Raw genomic sequence first — 20656 nt, 5'->3', positions numbered from 1 at the left:
GAGGAAGATAAGAAGAATAATTTAAAAACAATTCTGTAAGGGGCAGAGCACAGCACTCAGGCTCTGTCAGGGCTGGGGTGGAATTCCTGCTGGTCAAGAAGGTGGGTGGAGGCAAGGGATGGCTACACCTTTGATCACCAAGACTGTGTGGTGTTTGAGTAACAAGGGGAATATTGTATCTATCGGGTTGTCAGCCTCCAGTGTGGCTGCTTGTGTTATCCTTGGCAAGTGGAACCCACTCCTGTGTCTCAGTCCAGGTAAGAATGCCACTTGTGTATTTTCAGAATGGTCATGCCTGCCATTTGAGAATATTCAAAATGGTTGAACCCTCAGGACAGCTGCTGCAGTCCACAGCTCTGTTTGTTTCCTTCTTCGTTGTTTTCCTTTCTGGTCATCAGGCACCAGTGCAATCCTTGCCCATGCAGTCTTTACTGAGCAGAGCTGATTCTTAGGTTGCTGCCAGGAAATATCTCAAAATGGCTGTGCCCTCAGAACAGCCAGCAGTATGCAGCTCCATTTGTCTCCTTACTGTTTTCATTCAGGTTCTTCTACTAGTTGGCATTTAACCCATTTCTTTATCCTTGCTTTCAAAGCTCAGGGTTCCAGGATCATCTTCTGTGTCGGATTCAATTGGTTTCTCATTGCTTTGTTGCAAAGGGTCTGTGTAGCTTGTCTGCCTATTCTGCCATCTTGTCAAAACTCCCTTGGCTGTAATTGCTAGGTCTTTTCTTTCATAGTGCCACTGGGGGGTTCAAACTGCCAAACTTTAGGATACTAAGAGCTTGAATTACAGGTATGGAGTGCTTTTGAATTGTTTTAAGGAGAAAAGTGATATAGTCAGATATGCATTTCAGAAAAGATATTGGGGGAGGCTAAAAAAATGAATATACATTTAGAATGGTAGAGAAATCATTACAAATTACAAAGTTTAAAAGCACTGGTAAATATCACAATGTCCCAAATATCACAAAATTCCCAAAATAACATATTTTAGATTCATTAACTGCTTGAAGCACCTCTACCATCCTTCTTTCCCTGTGTTCTTCTAGCTGAGTGCTTTTTTAAATTGTTTCTTCAAATGGCAACATGTTTGCAATCTTTTTTTCTGGAGAGGATGGAAATTTTTGCTTTAGGGTGACTGATTGAAATTTATCTTTTAGTATTAATAGGAATCCTGATGACACAGTGGTTAAAGTACTCTACTGTTAACTGAAAGGTCGGTGGTTTGAAGCCACCAGGTGCTTCACAGGAAAAAGATGTGGCAGTCTGCTTCTATAAAGATTGCAGCCTTAGAAACCCTTAGGACAGCTCTACTCTGTCCTGTAGGGTTGCTATGAATCAGAATTGACTCGATGATAATAGTTTTAGTATTGATAGTTTAGAAAAGTTACTTCATCTTCATGTTTTGTTACTAATAATGTTACATAAATGTTTAGGATTATTAGCAAAATTGGGACCATCTCTTAAGTTCTTTTCTATATGAGCTGTAAGATTTGGAAGAATTTTCCATAGACCAGGGTCTGGCTTCATATATTCAGACATTTTCCCCTCTTTGCTGTCCACATACTTCTGCAGCTGGCTACCTTAGGGCATGGTGTATTGCAATATAATGACAAAGAAGTTAGCACATTGGGTGATAGGAATAATATGTTAGCAGTAAATTAACTGTTCATAGAACTGACAGTGAACTGTATAAATATGTTCTGCTACATCTAAATTAAGTATATTCCCACTTCACTTGCTCTTTAGTTGGATCCCAAAGATGCCTGTGACCACTCTAAAGTCTCCTGATACAAGAGGATGTTTGACAGAGGGGAAGTTGGAATAGAAAGAAATAGTCTTAGCTTGTTGTGGTTAAAATATTTTATTTTTGCAAATTTAACAAAAACACATTGCCTTGAGAACTCAGTGGTAGAACCCCTCTCTGAGCATTACCGGATGTAGAAGATGAGTTAGGAAGCTGCCACAGAATGAGACAATGGCAGGGCAGCAGGGAGTGGAGAGGAACCAATGGGTAATGAGGAGTCATTGATTGTCCAGGTTACAACCTTGGTTGAGTAAGTGGGTGGATATTGGGAGCAGCAGCTGTCTTAGTATCTAGTACTGCTATAGCAGAACTACCACCAGTGGGTGGCTTTAACAAACAAATTTATTTTCTCACAGGAGACTAGATGTCCAAATTCCGGGTCTGGCTCTAGGGGAAGGCTTTTTCTCTCTGTCAGCTCTGGAAGAAGGGCCTTGTCTCTTTTGAGTTTCTGCTCCTGTGCAGTCCTCATGTGGCTTGGCATCTCTCTTCCCCCTTCTCTGCTTTGCTCACTAGTTTAATCCCTTATATCTCAAAAGAGATTGACTCAAGATATACCCTATACAGATACTGCCTCATTAACATAACAAAGCAACTCATTCCCAAATGGTATTATAACCATAGGCATAGAGGTTAGGATTTACAACACATATTTTGAGGGGACACAATTCAGTCCACAATACCAGCTGATAGAGGATTGCAGAGGAGACATAGGAAGGGTAGGGAGCAAGTTCAGTTTTGGGCTTGTTGAGTTCCAGATGCTTCTGGGGACATCCAAGTGGAAGTATCTGTCTAGCAGGCACTGGCACTTGAGACTGAGCAACTCTGTGAGTGGCCATTTAAGGTACAACTATTGGTCTGTCCCTGTCTGGAGCAAAGATGAGTGAAAAAATCAAAGACATAGGAAACAGCTAATCGAAAGGACTAATGGAGCATGTTAACCCAAGCTCCCACAACCCAGAGACCAGAAGAACTAGATGGTGCCCAACTACCACTATGACCATAAGGGTTCACAATAAGAGGTCCCAGATAGAGGGGAAGAAAATGTTGAACAAAACTCAGAATCATAAAGACCAGGCTTACTGATCTGATGAAGACTGGTGGAATCTCCAAGACTATGGCCCTTAGATACCCTTTGTGGTACTTAAGTTTGTGTATCAACTTGGCTGGGCCTGGTTGAGTGGCTGGGCAGCTGGATGTACTACTTCACATCATGAGACTGGTAATCTATTCCGTGGTGGAATCAATCTCCTGTAAGCAGCTGAGTAGCTGCCTTTGGGTATGTGGTCTGCTTCCCGTATATAAGAAACAGCTTTGGGAATACACACATGGCATGTAGCCATGTCATTGTTCAGCAGCCTGCCGTGCTCTGCCGACCTTGGGACTTTTAATGGATTAGAATTAATGGCCTGCAGGGTGGTTTAATAACATCGGGACTGTGTCTTTTTACTTGTCAACCTTGGGCTTGTCAGCCTCAGCAGCCAGCAGCTGAGTGAAGAAAAGCCTCCAGCTTCAGTGGGCCGGGAGCAGGAGGCAGAGCTGAAGCTGGGGTTGAGGGGCTTTCACCTAGCCCCTAGAGCCTGGTACTTTGAACTCAGACTTAAAGCCTCCAAATTGTAAGAGAATAAACTCCTATTTGTTCAAGCCATCCCATTTGTGGTATATTCTTGTCAGAGCAGCACTAGGTAACCAGAACACCCTTCAAGCTAGGAACTAACTGCACCCCTGTGACTCAGCTAGTAGCTCATGAAGAGACTGGCCTATAAGGTGAACAGTACTATCAGGAGGGTTTGCACACATTAGAACATATGAATGAGATCAAGAGAACAACATTTGCCCAGAGAGAGAGTTAGAAAGGTGCAAGGGGATGGGAAACAAGAACAAAATGAAGGCATGGGTGTAGGGAGGAAATGGGAAGAATGCTGTTACAATATGAGGATTGCAATAAATGTCACAAAACAAAATGTGTATGGATTGTTGAATGGAAAACAAATTTGCCCTGTAAACTTTCACCCATATCACAATAAATAATCATAATTTTAAAAATTAGATTGAGCAACTCAAGGGGGATATCTGTAGTACAGGCATAGATTCAGGTGTCATCATGCTAAAGTTCAGGGAATGGTTCAGATCCCACATGGAGAACTGTGGTGGGCCAGGCCAAATAGACACCTAGCAAATCACATGCATTTCACAGATGCATGGAGTAAAATGAACCTACGAAGGACACAGTCTCTAGAAATGAATATAATTCAACAGCTTATGGTAGATTGCACTGTAACCTTTTCCCTGTTCTCCTTGCTTTTGATATTTCAAGTTTGGAAGAGTGAAATGAATTAATTTAAAAAGATTTAATGAGTTCTGAGATTTGTAAACCCTCAGTTAATTGTCTTATAAAATGCTATTTTCAAAATGATTGTTTTTATCTATGAAAGGAAATTGAGTGGTAAACACCCCCAGATATAGTTCTTCCTGCAGCCTTCCTTCACCAAAGATTTAGAAAGTGGAATGTGACTGCTTTTTAAACCATTTCAAGGGTGTGTTGAGTGGTGATGGGGAATACCTTCCACTACCATGGACTTCTGGGGCAGGAATTTCCTTACAGGCTGCACAAACCTTTGCTCAGTGTTGAAAACTCCGCAGTCTTTTTCATGTGAATCTTCAAGGCCTGACAAAGCTTATGACATTTGCATTTTCTAAGGTAGACTCTTTGGTGTGGGTAAAACTCAGCCAGACATGGTTAACACTTTGACCTCGAGGATGAACCATGAGACTGTAGGGCAGCGCTCACCACCTCCCTACTGGTTTCCAACAGAGGCAGTGGTGAGTTTACTAATGTGTACTTTCAAATGAATTTAAGACCCATTTAAAAAGTTTTATTCCAGTTCTTCATGAGAATTCCGTCAGAGATAAGAGTTCATCTTGTATTTTAAGATAGGTCACTCTGCAGAAATTAATCAAGTGGCAGTGGTGGACCTTGATAATAAGAGTAGAGCCTGGGATACTCAGAGGTGGTAGATGGAGCAGATTATGGGGTGAGAGCATAGCCCCAGCAATTTTCAGTCCAAAAACTTCATGAATTTTGAATCTTGGTCCACGATCAGTCTGGTAGATGGAGCAGAGTATGGGGCGAGAGCATAGCCCCAGCAATTTTCAATCCTTCAAAAACTTAATGAATTTTGAATCTTGGTCCACGATCAGTCTACACTGCCTGATTGGTTGTTCTTCTTGGCTTATGACTGAAATGACATTAGCTCAGCATGTAGACACAGGCCATCTTATGCTAATTCACAGTGTTGGTGGGAACACAGTGTATTATGTCTGATAATTAAATAAATATTACCTAATAAAGGGTAAGGAGCTCTGGTAGCATAGTGGCTAAAGCACTTGACTGCTAACCAGAAGGCTGGCGGTTCAAACCCACCAGCCACTCCTCGGAAGGAAGGTTGGACAATCCTACTTCCGTAGTGATACTGCCTCGGAAACCCAAGGAGGGGTCGCTATGAGTCGGGGCCGACTTGACGGCACACAACAACAACAACAACAACAACAATAAAGGGTAGGTGGTCTTTCAGACCATTAGAGCTCATCGTCTGCACTCTTGTGACAAAAGTATCTTTATTTCCTATGGAATTGTCTTCTCTAGTCCATCTTCCAGGATTATTTGTTTGAAACGCTGATCTGGTTGTGTGGCCTTCCTGCTTCCCTTACCTTCAGGAAAAAGTCTGTAGTATTTGGCTTTGCATACTATCCCTTCCATGATTTGGCCTCCTATTTTCCCCAAACCTCATCTTTCAGTTCTCTCCTTCTTGTATGTGACTCTCTGGTCTTCAATTGGAGCTACATAAAAATGAACAGGACGGTGCTGTCCATACTCCTGGCCTCTGCACATAACTGTTCCCTCTGCCTTTATCTACCTGGAAAATGAAGACTTGCCTCAGTTATCTTCTCTGGGAAGTCTTCTTTGATCTATGTCTCAGCAGAGTTAGTTACACTTTATTTTCTGCCACCCTGGTATAGTGTGGAAATCTTTATATACACTACTTTTCATAATGTGTTAACAGAACTTGTTTGCACACATTTCTCACTGTCAGACTAGGAACTGTTTATATCCCGAGTACTAAACCCAGGACCCTGACACAAACTAGTGTCTTAATAAAAGTGTGTTAGATGAATGAATGAAAACATTAGGGATCTTGGTGAAGGAAATGTTGGTGACCACTGAATCTACCAATGAATGCCATGGGGAAAAGAGCAGCTCCCTATGTTGAATCTGTCTAGCTAAATAAGCATGATAAGAAGCAATATTTATGATTGGTTTGAAAACTATGATTAAAACAAAGGAATACAGGGAAATAAAAGTTGAAAAGTATACATTTTTGGTATATTCATCTAATTGAAACATTAATTAGCTGGATAGAAAAATGTGATTTTGCTGTATGATAATGAAATTAGTATCAATAAAAAAAAAAGATTAAAAGGAAAAGTCAGAAAATTGTAGTAAATGGAATAGATTGGTGGAGGGTAATATCTATATAATAATGAGTTGATACCACTTATTTAGAAAAATTAAAACCCAAAAAGATAATTGGGCAAAGGACAAAAATAAGCATAGACCTTTTTTTTAAAAAAAAATAATTATGATTTGGGTGAAAGTTCACAGAGCAAATTCATTTTCCATAGAACAGTTCATACACGTTTTGTTTCATGAGAATGATTGCAGTACCCATGATGCAACAGCTCTCTTCTCACTTCCTCCCTGTGGTAACCTTTTCCCTGTGTCCTTTCCTATGCATTCTTACCCTCTGATCTATCTCCCTATGCAAATACTGTCCTTCTGATCTCCCATGGTTGCTTGATCTAAGGAGTATACCTATCTGATGTAAATGTTCACCTTCTATGCTTATCTATTATTTGGCTGGAAATCACAGGAGTAAGTTAAATTCCAAGCCCAAAGAGTGACTAGGGGCCATAGTGTCAGGGGTTTCACCATTCTCTATCAGATCATAAGTCTGGTCTTTTTTATGATTTTGAGTTTTGTTCTACATTTTTCTCCCACTCTATACAGGATCTCTTATTTTGATCCCTTTCTGACTTGTTGGCAGTGGTAGCAAAGCACCATCTAGTTCTTCTGGTCTTAAGATCATGTAGGCTGAGGTTCTCATGGTCCATTAGTCCCTTGGACTAATAGTTTCCATGCATCTTTGGTTTTCTTTGTTCTTCTTTGCTCCAGACAAGGAGAGACCAATTGTTATATCTTAGATGGACACAAGCATAAGACTTTTGATGAAAACTTTGGTATACACTATTTTAAGAGGCATATAAAATATTCATATTCTTTGACCTAGTAACTTCTCTCTCACAGCTTTATTTAAAAAATAATTTTAAGGAAGGCTATGAGTCGGGGCCGACTCGACAGCACATAACAACAACAACAACAACAATGCTGTAGACATAAAATTGTTCATTGTGACATTATTCATAATAGCAAAACTTGAAAATAGTTCACTAACAATAGAAAAAATGGGTATGTAAGATCTGTTATATCCCTTTGAACCACTGTAATATGCAATAAATATTATTATTTGGCAGTTCTAAAAGTGCATTTGATAAATGATAGTAGCAAATTACAAAATGATCTCTTACCTTTATATGAGTGTATAAGAGGAGGGACTAGGAGGAAAACTCCTTCCTTCCAAAGTGTTACTGAATACTAAGAAAGGTTTTGTGTTTGTTATATATTTATTTATTTATGGATGAAGATGCTTTCTGTTCTGTTACTGTTACACCAATAAAGGAGGCAAGAGGAAAGAACACTAGGCTTGGAGTCAAAATCCCAGCTTCCTGTCTTGTTCTATATAAAGTAAAACCTGGAAAATCTGGAACCTGTGTAAGGGGAACACTTGTCAGAGAAGGAGAAAGAACTATTTTCCAAATATTTTCCACTAAAACAAGCAATAGAAAAGTGGCAAGACTCACCCTGTCAAAGATGGAAAATTTGTAAGACCTGGAAAAATATGGCAGTCCTTTGCATTCCAGTTCTCACAGATTTCACTGAGTAATCTTCAGTGCCCTCATCTCTGAAAGGGATCTGTAATAACTCACTCTGAAGGATTTTTTTTTTTTTAATTTTTAATTTTTGTCATGTTCCCTCTTGTCCCCTGCTCTGAAAGTTTTTGTGAATAGTGAAAGAGATGACAAAGCTGACACTTACACACTCTGTCACAGTTAACTGAATGTAGGTTGATTATGGATGTCTGTGGAATGACTTTTTACCCTCATTTCAACTGTTTTTAAGTGTATATTTCAGTGACATTAATTATGTTCACCAGGAGTCCCTTTCAAAAGGTTACAACCTTGAAAACCCTATGAGTATGCTGCAATTTTGTCATGAGTCAGAATCAACTCTATGGCAATTAACAGCAATAATAATTATGTTCACCATGTTTTGCAACCTTGACTATTATTTGGTTCCAAATTTTCCATCACTCGTGACAGAAACTCAAGGCCCTGCTTATTTGTTGCTGAAATAACTCCCCAATATTCCCTCCCACTGGCCCTGGCAATGTGAGTCTGAGAGCTCTAGTAGCCTCCAGGAAAATCTTTAACCAGAAACCTTTTAGTGTCAGCATTACTAACAGAACTTTTGGACTCTTTAGGGCCTTTATCTGCCCTCCAGTCTCAGCAGGTATCAAGGAACTTCCTCCGAACTCAGCACCATCACAAAAGCCATCCGGATTCAGCACGTATCAGAGATTTGCTCGACTCCTGAAAGTCTCCCACATACCTGAGCCGCATCCTCCCTGGATAATATTTTCCTAAGTGAACTTTGGAGCCGGGGGGTTTCTTTACGTCCCCCAACATCTTAGATCACTGCCCTAAATCCCTTAGCAACAACCAATCATCTGTACCCTCTTGCCCTGGTGCTGCCCCTCCCCATATTGTTCCATAAATTTGTGAGAATACCAGAGCACGGGGTCTTTTGCTTAAGCCACTGACCTGGTAAGGGCAAAGACCCTAAGTTAAGTTAGCTAATAAACTTTCCTATTGCATTTGCATTGTCGTGTGTTGGCATATTCCTCTCCAAGCATCTCCTTCATAACCTGGGCACAACAGCAACTACTAATAAACTAGTTACTATGCATTTACCTGTTCTAAATATTTCATGCAAGTAGGATCATACACTAGTTGTCCTTTTGTGATTGACTTATTTAATTTTGCATAATGGTTTTTAAGGCTCATCCATGTTGTAGCATGTATCAGAACTTTATTTCTCTTTATGGCTGAGTAATATTCCATTGTGTGTATATACCACATTTTGTTTCTCCATTCATCTGTTAATGGACATTTGGGTTGCTTCCACCTTATGGCCATTGTAAACAGTGCTGAATATTGGTATACAAGTATCTGTTTGAGTCCCTGCTTTCAGTTCTTTGGTGTATATACCCAAAGTGCACTACTGGGTGCAGTGATTTTTCTTCCAATGCAGTAGAAGAGATTACCTACAGCAATCCACTTTGACTTTAGGAGTTGGATATGACGTGGTCACTGCTGTGTGGAGGCAAATAGAGGACCTCAGAAAATAGATCATACTGCTCTCAGGTATCTTCTGAGGATTGGTGTTTTCTGCTTTCATTGACGAGGATGGGGTACATAAATTAACATAAGGGAAAAGATATTATCTAGATTTCAGGTAAAGTTGGGAAGAGAGATCTTATAACATCTGCTCTTTCTCATTCTATCTAAGACCAGCAGTAACTGGCCTGAGAATCATCTATTTTAATACTATCTTTCAGAATGTCTCAGAATTTTAGATTCACTGAATATTAGAAGTCAATTAAGACTTCCTGGTTCAAGAGGGCCAACTGACCACCTGTGTATTCCCTCTGCTTTCTAAAATGTTGCTAAATAAGAAGAAAGGAATTTTAACAAAGTAATGACACTACGAAGGGGAACTTCTCATGCCTGAGAGATTTTAAAAGGTTTCTGGAAAATTGAAAGTAAGTATAAGTGTGGTGACAGAGGAAGCAGGATAAAGGCTCAGTCCCCAGTAAGCATGGAAGAAGGTCCCAGGAACAGGGAGGAGGGAGTGGACGGTCTCAAAGAACCCTGCAGAGTTGAGGTCTTAGAAAGGAAGTGTGATTAATTGTGGGAATGAAATTAGCTGAAAATGAGAGTTAATTAAACCCTATAAATTTATATGTAACTGTACGTTTCCTGTCAGGTCTTATACTTCTTTGCCCCACTTTTACATAGACTATTCAGCAGGAGGCACTTTTCTACAAGTCATAAAACCAGAGGAATTAAGAAAAAAAACAGTAAACAGCCCCAGAGCAAAGACCTTCATATACTCCTTGGCTCTTTGCCCAGTTACCCTAAAACAAAGCTCCCCAGTGGATACTTGCTTTGTAGACAGAGGTAATTATGCAGATGCTGGTACATTCATGTTCATTCCTTTAAATGTGAAGTGACAACCAAGAATGACCCCAACATCTGAGGGCAACCAGAAAGCCTGCAACTCAAAAGAGAAAGACTGAGACAAAATTAGCAGAAAAAGGACCTAGAAGCAACAGAGAATTTAGGGAACAAGAGAGATCTTAAGCAAAACCAAGCAGTACCTCTCAAATTTATATCCTCAAGAGTGATTTAAGAAGATATTGCATCTGTAAAAAATAAGAAAAGGATACTTTGAAAAAGGAACCCCTAGAAAACAAGAAGGAGTTTATTGGAAATTAAAAATAATCTCCTAGAAAGTAGAATCCAAAGATAGGGATGGAAATAGAGAAAAGATAAAAGACATCAGTCTAGGTGTCCAACTTCTTAGTAATAAAGATGAAAATAAAATATCAACAAAAAAAACCCTGAATTTTTCCAGAACTGAAAGTGCTTTCTGTTGCCCAGCATAATGATGCAAAAAATATACATACCCAGACACATCTTTAGAAAATTTTAGCACATTGAAAATAGAGAGTTTATAAGCTGAGAGAGAGAGAGAGAGAAATATATAGAGAGAGAAAGAAAACAAACCCGTCATCTTCAAAGGAACAAGAATGAGGTTGGCATGAGTCACAGTGGACAAGATATGAGTCATAGAGGGCAACAGAATAATACCTTTGGCATTTTGAGGGGGAAGGTGTTTTTCAACATAGAATTCTATACCCATTAAAATGATAAACCAAGTGTGACATTTTCAGACATTCAAAGATTGAAGAAGGTTCACCTCCCACATACCAATTCTTAGGTAGTTACTTAGTTGCTACAGTAAAATGAAATCCTGAGCTCTTAGAAGCAGGCGCTCAAAGACAGGAGAATAATGAAGGGAAATCAAGCCTAGAGAGTAGTCAGTCTCTTGAAGCAGAAAGACTAAAGGCGCCAGAAGGGAGTTTTCTGGGGGAAATGAGGTCTGTTTAAAGAAACTTGATACTATCTTTGGAAATTTGGAACAACCTAATGAGATGTCAGCCTAAAGGCAGAAGGAAAAAAAAGAGAGGCAATTAGATGTTCCAGGGGGAAAAGAACAGGAAAAGCTGAATAAGACAGAATATGCCTTCCTATTATCCTCTATACCACTTGGCTATGCAGAATAATAGTTATATAATTATAATAATGTAAGCATGTTGATTGATTTTTTAATTCAGAGCCTGTGTATACATGGAAGGGATTTATCTCATGGTTATAGGACAGACTATTCAGCTGAACACTCCAAAAGTTGGGAGAACTCAGGGAAGGATGCTAATAGCCTTATCTTTAAAAGTGTGCACACAGAGGAAGTCTTAATTGATGAAACTAAGAAATAAAGGTATAAGGATATCATTTAAAGTTACAAAAGCAACCAGTAAAGAAACTGAAAATGATGACATAATCATATCAGGAGGAAGAGGGTAGTACAACTAAGCTGAATTCTCAGTGATAGTATTTTAAATTATCAAGCAAGAAATAGCAGTGTAAGCATATTATATGGAGAGCAGAAGAAACAGAAATAAGAACAAGTAAATGGTTTTTAAATGGTTTTCTCTGAAGAACAGAACTAAGAGAAAAGTTGCTTTTTGTAACAGTCTTTTGTTCTCTTCTTTTTAAAATCTTTTCTCATTTCTATTTTTTATCGTGTTTTGGGCGAAAGTTTACATAGAAAATTTGTTTTCTGTTCAACAATTCATACACATTTTGTTTCGTGACATTGACTGCAGTTCCCACAATGTAACAGCCCTTTTCCTACTTTCTCCCTGTGGTTACCTTTTCCTTGTGTCCTTTTCTATGCAGCCATTACCTCTGAACAAATGCTGTTCTTCTGATGTTCCATGAGTGATTGTTTTAAGGACTATACCTATTGTGTAATTGTTCACCTTGTAGACCTGTCTTGTTTGGCTGGAAGTTAAGCCACAGCAGTGAATTCATTTCCACACCCAAGGGGTGACTAGGGGCCATAGTCTCGGGAATTTCACCAGTCTCTTTCAGACCAGTAAGCCTGGTCTTTCCTAAAAATCATTAGTTTTTATTATTACTTTTAAAAGAAAGAAAGGAAAAGAGGGAGGGAAGCAACCTCCTTGGAGATGCCAGATGGTGAGAAACTTTTCCAAGACCTGGACTTAGACCCAAGTCTTTGGGCACTAATGTGTGTGTGTGTGTGTAAGTGTATAAATAAGTGTGTGTGTATACACACACACACACACATATAATACAAAAAACTCACTGCCATCAAGTCAATGCCAAGTCATAGTAACCCATTGGGTTTTTGAGGCAGTAAATCTTAAGGAAGTAGATTTGCCACAAGAGCTCCTTATATATAATGTATAATCTTTAATAAAGTATCATTTTTCTTTTTTAACTTTCTATTTTAAAACACTTCCATGCTTGGAGGAAAGGTTTAAGAATAAAAACAGTACAAAGAACACTTATATATTTCCCTCCCAAGTAATATACTCATGATAACACTTTATTTGCTTTGTCATTTGTATTCTCTCCCCTACTTCCATCTCTCCCCCTTTGCCTCAGTGTGTGTATATTTTCTAAACCATGACACAGTGGCTGCAACAATGGACCCAAACATACCTACTATTGTGAGGATGGTACAGGACTGGGTAACATTTTGTTCTGTTATACATAGTGTCAGTGTGAGCCAAGAGCTGGCTCAGTGGCTCCTGACAACATCTATGATGGTCATTTACTCTTAAATACTTCAGTGTACATTTCATAATAATAGGAATATTCTCTCACATAGCCACAGTAAATTGAGCATTGATATAATGCTTTAAGGACCTCTAGTGGCATAGTGCCTAAGGCATTTGACTGCTGTCAGAAGGCTGGCAGTTCAAACCCACCAGCCACTCTTTGGAAGGAAGATTGGGCAATCTACTCCTGTAGTGATACCACCTTGGAAACCCAAAGAGGGGTCACTATGAGTCACAGCTGACTAGACAGCAGTGAGTTTTTTGTTGTTGTTTAGTTTTATAATGCTTTAATCTACCACAGGATTAATTTTTCTTCTATACGCTACCACCCTTCATTTTTGTTTTGCTGTGTACCTTTTTTGTTTTCTTCTCCCATGCCACCTTCTCCTGCTGCCACTCTCATTCTCTCTACTTGTTTGTTTTGAAGTCTTTTATTCCATAATTATTTGAATGATTCCTGAGGCTTAGATTTTTTTTAAATTTTTTTACCAAAACCTTTTTTGGAGGGAATCCCTTTGTTCCTTTGCCTTTCCAAATACTAGCACTGCTGTTTGATTATTCTTGACCCCCACCCTTTTGAAAAATGAATATTATGGATATATCTGAGGGTTTAACAGCTTTTTTCTTTTCTCTCTTTTTCCACTCTGATTTATAGTTTGAGAAAGTACCAAATGGCCCTGTCCCTCCATCCACACCAAAGTTTGCATATGGAAAAGTTGCCCTGAAAAAGGTAAGAAATAACCTCTCAAAACCAGAAGTGTTAAGTTGAAAGTGAGAAGGGAGTGAGGAAGTGGAGTTTAGTGCAGAGAGTGAAAGTGCTATGCTGGGGAGTCAGTTGGTTATTTTTCTGTGAATCTCCCCTCTGAGGAATTAATATGGTACAGGGTGTTTCTGGGAAAATGGGGACATGGGAGGTGAGAGGATATGTGCACATTTGATGGGCTAGGGTTTGAGCAGGAGGAGGTAGGGGAGTTTGAAAGCATTCTTAAATCCTTTAGGTCATTTGGGTTCATTGTCAGTTGTCCAAAGTGTGCCTGGAGCCTTTGTAGAACAGCATGAGGTTCTTTTTTGTAATTCACTTGTTTTCTAGGTGGTTCCCAAGTGCCACAGGCATTTTGATAGGTCTCTGACCTAAATTATACCCCACCCCCAAGTCTCAAAACCATGTCTTAACTTCTGTGGTCTATAGTCTGTATGGTAAATGGGACTTTCAGGACAGTCATGTCACTAGAGGGGTGGGGCGGCAGTGCAGACTGCACTGGGTGACACTGTCAAAGGGGTGACACCAAAATGTCTGTCGACAAAATTTTTGTTGAATGTTTCAGCAGAAATTTATTTCTTATAAAAATATCTCTATAGTTATAACAACAGAAACATTTTACATAAGCCTATCTTACATGTGGGAGCTCTGGTGGCATAGTGCCTAAGGCATTTGACTGCTAACCAGAAGGGTGGTTCAAACCCACCAGCCACTCCTCGGAAGGAAGACTGGGCAATCTACTTCCGTATTGATACCACCTCAGAACCCCAAGGAGGGGTCACTCGCTATGAGTCAGATCCAACTCGAAAGCAGTGAGTTTATTTTTTATCTTACATGTATCAATATATGTACAAAACTAAAACTCTATGCTCGTTTACTTTTTGAGCTGTGAGTTTGGTTTTTTGGTAATGAGCTTTGGTCAGAGCTGTCATTATTACCCAATTATAATGACGCTTTGAATTGTACGGTTTCATCTGCACATGCTGCAAGCACTTGCTGTTGTTTTTGTTGCTCCTGGTGTATTTAGTTGCTGATTTTGTCAAATTTTCTGGTGTTTTAGCTACTGTAATGTGATACGTAGTATTTGTGAACCTACAGCGATAACTTTTTTGAAAATAAAGAAGTAAAGGAAAAGAGAATAAAAAAAGGCTTCTACTCAGTTACAACTAATGTGACAATGTTATAATTCAACATTAGTTGAATGTAGAAAGAGTTTACAAAACAAATTGGTTTTAGTATTCATAGAATCTAGAAATACTATATATAAGCAATTTATAATATTTGTCACGTATTCTGTATAGTCTGGTACAGGAGGAGATCCATGGGGGGACGCCCTGAGTTATTGCCTTTGGGTGACACCAACCCTAGTGATGCCACTCCACGAGGGAGGAAATGATAGAAATTTATCAGAATTAGGAGTTAAGGGCATGCTATTCTAGGGGAAGAGAAAGAAAATTTAGTTAAGTATCAGAGTGACTTAAGCTAAAGTCAGTTTGTTTTGACTGTCTCTGTCTTCAGGTTTTCCCCTCTTACAATCCCTTAACTCCTCCATGTTTTAACTTAAAAGAAAAAAAACCAACAAAAATAAAAACCTGAACACAGTTACATATTTCTTAAGAATCTTTATATCCTAAAATAGTATCACAAGTTTTTATCTTTAAGCAAAATGCCAAACATGATTATATAATTTTTCCACTGGTAAAACTCTGTTGGGCTCTTGTAACATTTTCCACCCAGTGTCAGTATGTGGGCCACGTTCTACAAAAAAATGTGGTCTCTTTACCTGATAGGAATCTTTCTTTAGATTAATCAGACTTTAATCGCATTTGTAAAGGAACACCCCCATTTGTTCACTGCTAGTGCTACTTAAGGAAGAGGTTTGTTTGTTTTAGAGCACTGGAAGTTTATTCTTATGTAACAAAAAATAACTGCAAATGTTTGAAACAATGGTAGTGCTAAAGCAAAGATAGCTTAGTACTCAAAAGCACATGCTGCTTATCATAAAGGAAAATTTTATTACTGCAAATGGGTTTTCATTATAAACTAAATCTATACAACTTAAGATAGCAAGTTGGCATAGACCAGAATTAAATTTATTAAGATTGTAGTTTTACAGAATAAAAGCTTTCACTCTGAGTTGAATTCTGTTAGTTGTCCAGGTGGAAAACACCCCTGTGCGTAGCTGACTTGATGAAGTAATAATTAAGATCCCCGCCCCACACACACTCCACATCAACAAAGTATCCCTGGAAAATGTTTCTGAAATTCCCAATCAGTATCAAGCCATGGAAAGTCTCAGGTTTTGAAGTCATACCCAATTGTAAAATTTGGCTTTGCCATTACTCATGTTCACGTTTCTGAACCTCTGTTTCTTCTCGTGGGCTAATGCCTGTCTCACTGAGTGGTTGTGGGGATTAAATAAGGTAGTGTGTGTAAAATCTGTGTGTCATCTGGAGTGTGGTAGGTATGCAGTGGTAGCTGTTGTTGTGGTTGTTGCATTATGGTAAGCATCTTGGGTTACAAGAATACACATCCTTTTGCTTGAGTAAAATAAACATTTATTGACTGTGTACTTACTGTGTGCTGGGGACTGGAGTTATACCAGTACACACCCCGCTCGGAAGGAGCTGACAAGTGAAGAGAACAAAGGTAAACAAGTGATACGTGATACAGGCATGGAAATATGACTTGGACAAGTTCAGAGGAATGTACAGCCACAAGTATTTCACTTGGGGGTGTTACAGAGGAGACAACCTCTGAGCCTTGGTTTTGACTCACGTCAGGTGCCTATGATGGAGTCCCTGGGTAGTACAAACAGGTAAGCACCGGACCATTAATAGAAGGCTAGAGTTCCATGTTCACCCAGAGACCCCTAAAAAGAAGGAAAGTCCTACTTCTGAAAAACCAACCATTGAAATACCTTTGGAGCACAGTTCTGCTCTGACACCCATGAGGTCATCATGAGTTGCAATCAACTCCACAACTGATTTGGGTTCTTTTGTTTATGTATCTCTTAGGAGGTGTGTTTCTCATCAGATGTGTTTGAAATACTTTTAAGATGACCATCATTTACAGTTTTTCATCAAGGGTTAGGGAGTGGATGGAGGACTGCAGGTGACTGGGAAGCAACATGGAGTGGAATTTAAATGATTGATGTTTATTTTGGGGGGCCTTGGTTAAATCCACTAATGTCCTTAATAACTTGGAAAGTGATGCTGCCTTCTACTGTGATTACTGGTGATGGGTGAGTCAGGGAATGCCGCTTTTGTTTCTTTCTAGGTAAAGACAGTGGAAGAAGCTTTGAATATCCTGTCTCCCTCTGGGCCCACAAAAAGCCTTTATCCCTTGACATTTGTCCAAGTGAAACAGGTAGGCCTTTAAAAGTAATACTTCTTTCTTCCACTTGCAAAAATATGCTTTCCACACACACACACAAAGTGCTTTCCATACTCCTTTGCAATATGTATTCCCAGAGCAAGGACCAAAATGGTCAGTAAGCAGGTGACTCAAACCCCAGGTAAATTAAGCATGGATTTCCAGGCTCTCTTTAGCTTTAAGTACTGCACAGTAAGCTGATCTTCCCTATATTTTTCCCTCATTTCTGATTACAACTCAAATAGGAAGTAATTCAGCCTGCTTCTGCATAATTCTGTACAACTTATAAATCGAATGTGACTGATCTAGTTAATATATATTACTAGGTCGTAGTGCCTAAGGCACTTGACTGCTAACCAGAAGGCTGGTAGTTTAAACCCACGAGCCACTTCTCAGAAGGAAGATTGGACAATCTACTTCTGTAGTGATACTGCCTTGGAAACACAAGGAGGGGTCGGTCGCTATGAGTAGGATCTGACTCGATGACAGTGAGTTTGGCTTTTTGATGGAAAAAAAATATTATTTTAATACTCGAAAAAGACCATTTAATTATCTGTCCATAGTTTCAGCTAAAGGAAAAAGACTGTGTTCTTAGTATGTTAGGTTCTTGGAGATTCTTTCTCAGGGTTTTGACCAGAGTACATTCCTTTTTGCTTTGTTTTTTACATCACCAGTCATCACTCCATTTCCTTTAAAAAAAAAAAAAACAAGAAAAAACTTCCCCCTAACACCTTATTTTAGAAAATTTCAAGTCTTAAAAAATTACAAGAATAGTACAACCCATATGCGTTTCACCTGGATTCTCCATTGTTAACAGTTGCTCTGCTAGCTTTATCTTTCTCAGTAGGAGTGGATAGTTTACTGCTTCTTTGTTCTTTTGAACCTTTTGAGTCAGTTGCCAACATCATGACACTTTACCTCTAAATTGCTGTATATATCTCCTAAAAAGGCAATTGTCTTATATAACTACAATGCAATGCTCCCACTCAAAAAATCTAACATGATTAAATCTATTATCTAACAAGCATTCTACATTCAAATTTCCCTGATTTTTCCAACAAAGTACTTTAGAGCTTAATTTTTTTCAATCCACTGTCTAATCCATGATCGCTCATTGCATTTAGTTATAATGTCTCTTTAGACTTCTTTAATTAAAAACTGTTCCCAAATCTTTTTTTTACTCCTCTTGTGATATGACATTTTTGAAGAGTTCAGGCTAGTTATTTTATAGACTGTCCCTCATTGATTATATTCAGGTAAAACATTTTTATCATGACCCATGACAAAGGGTGACATGTTTTTCTCAGGATTTCAGTGAGATCAGTTCATCCTGTTGTTGGTGATGTCAAGTTTGATCACTTTGGTCATGGACTCTAGACTTTGTAGAGCCATGGAAGCCAGATGAACCTGTGAAACTGTTGCCCTGAGATAATCTTTAAACCTTAAACTAATAGTATACCTTGAAGTCTTCTTAAAACCATAGTTTAGCTTAACTAGTAAAAAAAAAAAAAAAGTCTGCCTTAAGCATTTTACTCATTAAAGAACTGTGTATGTGTGATCAAATTGACAATAACACACTGCCAACGAGTCGTACCCAACCCATAGTGACCCCTCCTTGGGTTTCCGAGGCAGTATCACGATAGGAGTAGATTGCTCAACCTTCCTTCTGAGGAGTGGCTGGTGGGTTTGAAGTTAGCAGTCAAATGCCTTAGGTATTATGCTACCAGAGCTCCTAAATTGAAAATAGCAACTCAAAAGATTAGATAGGAACCTTAGGGGGCAATGAATTTATGTTACTGGGGACAAGTAACTCAGAAAAAGAGGGTAAGAATGAGTGCACAATTCAAGAGTATATCAGCGTCACTGAATTGTATGTGTGGAAACTGTTGAATTGGTGTATTTTGCTGTACATGTTCTCAACAACAATAAAAACAAAAATTAAATTAAAAAAAAGTTTTATCACTTTGGATCTCACTGAGCCCCATGTTTTAAATGAAAGGTTATCTGAGTGCTTCTTTCTGATTTTATGATTATATAGTAACAGCACATCTACATAGAGAGGAATGGGAAGAATGCTGTTACATTGTGAGGATTGCAATCAATGTAATGAAACAAAATGTGTACAAATTGTTGAATGCAAAATGAATTTGCGCTAATTCGCCCAAACCACATTAAAAGTTAAAAAAAAAAAAAAAAAGGTAACAGCATATCTTATCTTCGTTTAGTGTGTTTTACTTCCAGTTAACTATTTTAACACTTGTATGTTTTAACCCAACTCTCTTTTGTGGTAGGCAAAAATAGATAATTAAGTCATCTTCCCCTTTTTCATTAACATTGAGTAGAGTTTTGTGTTAGACTGGGTTCTCTAGAGACACAAAAACCAGAAAAGCTTAGAGAGAGAGAGAGAAATTTATGTTAGGAAAATGGCTCACAAACATATAAAAGCCAGCAAGTCCAAAGTCCCTGGAGGAAACGTCAGGCTGGAGGCAGCCTTAGCTTCCGCAACCGCGGGGGGCCGAGAAATTCAAGGCTGGCAGGCAGTACACTGGTTGTTGACTCCAACAAAAGATGAATCCAAGATCTCCAGGCTGAGTGGTAGGCTGCTCACTCACGGAAGGTTGTAGTCAGTACACCAGGGTCCTGATCCACAGAAGAAAGTCTCTCTTCCCAGGATGTCCCTGGATATCCTGGAAGCAGGCCACACCCTTAGGGAAACTCCCCTTGGGCAGATTGGCCACTCAGAACACAGTCATCTGATCCCATCATGGGAACAACCCCACAGAACTGGGGTCCTGCCAAGTTGACACACAGCTCCAACTATCACAAGTTCTTTCTCAGTTATAGCACACACTAGCTGTATGTCTGTGTCCTGATCTATAAAATGGAACCTACTTTGTCCAGGCCATTGAGCACTTCAGACAAGACATGGATACCAGAGCATCTGGAGCTCTGGAAGTGAATTCCAAGTTAATGTGTACTTGCAGCCATTGTTCTTTCTCAGAACTCTTAGCCAAGATGGTGCCCTTGGACTGGGTAGGACTTCAGGCTCTGGCAAATGCATGACATGTTAATTGCCAGTGAAACCCAAGAAGGATGCAAGCTACAGGCAACAGAATACAGCAGAATAGCCCTATGCTCTGCTGCCCCTCCCGCTGGCCCCTGAGGCCTCAGCCCCACTTTCGCAGGGAGTGTCACTCCCTCCTGGAAACAAAAGTTTCCTCAGCCTCTGAGCTAGCACTTACCACTTCAGTTACATCTTCTCCTCATTTATCGACATGGTTAGGTTCCAAAGATCAGGTTGTTATGAGAAAATTGGCATTTATGTGTAAGTGGAGGATGGCCACGTCAGATCACAGAATGGAAGATGATTACATCATTGTATGCTACCAAATTACATCATTACATTACCATTGAAAATCACGGTCCAGCAAAAGCTGACACATAACCTTAACTATCACAGCCAGCATTACTTTCACCTTGCATCTTGGCGTTCATTATTGCTAGGCATGTATATATATATATATATATATATATATATATATATATATA

General features: G+C 39.2%; 1 protein-coding gene across 1 annotated transcript in view; it reads left to right on the top strand.

Moving 5' to 3' along the window:
• Positions 1-20656, top strand: part of GLB1 (galactosidase beta 1) — a 131645-nt gene that overhangs the window by 81163 nt on the left and 29826 nt on the right. The window contains exons 11-12 of the mRNA XM_007948665.2: positions 13628-13702; positions 17012-17101. Coding sequence (XP_007946856.2) covers positions 13628-13702; positions 17012-17101 — 165 coding nt within the window. The remainder of the gene's footprint in view (positions 1-13627; positions 13703-17011; positions 17102-20656) is intronic.

The sequence above is a fragment of the Orycteropus afer genome, unplaced genomic scaffold (assembly GCF_000298275.1).
Source record: "Orycteropus afer afer isolate SDZICR_OR568_19922 unplaced genomic scaffold, OryAfe1.0 scaffold00218, whole genome shotgun sequence".
NCBI lineage: Eukaryota > Metazoa > Chordata > Mammalia > Tubulidentata > Orycteropodidae > Orycteropus > Orycteropus afer.
Note: the sequence above shows the minus strand (reverse complement) of the source record. Positions and strands in the feature narration are given on the sequence as shown.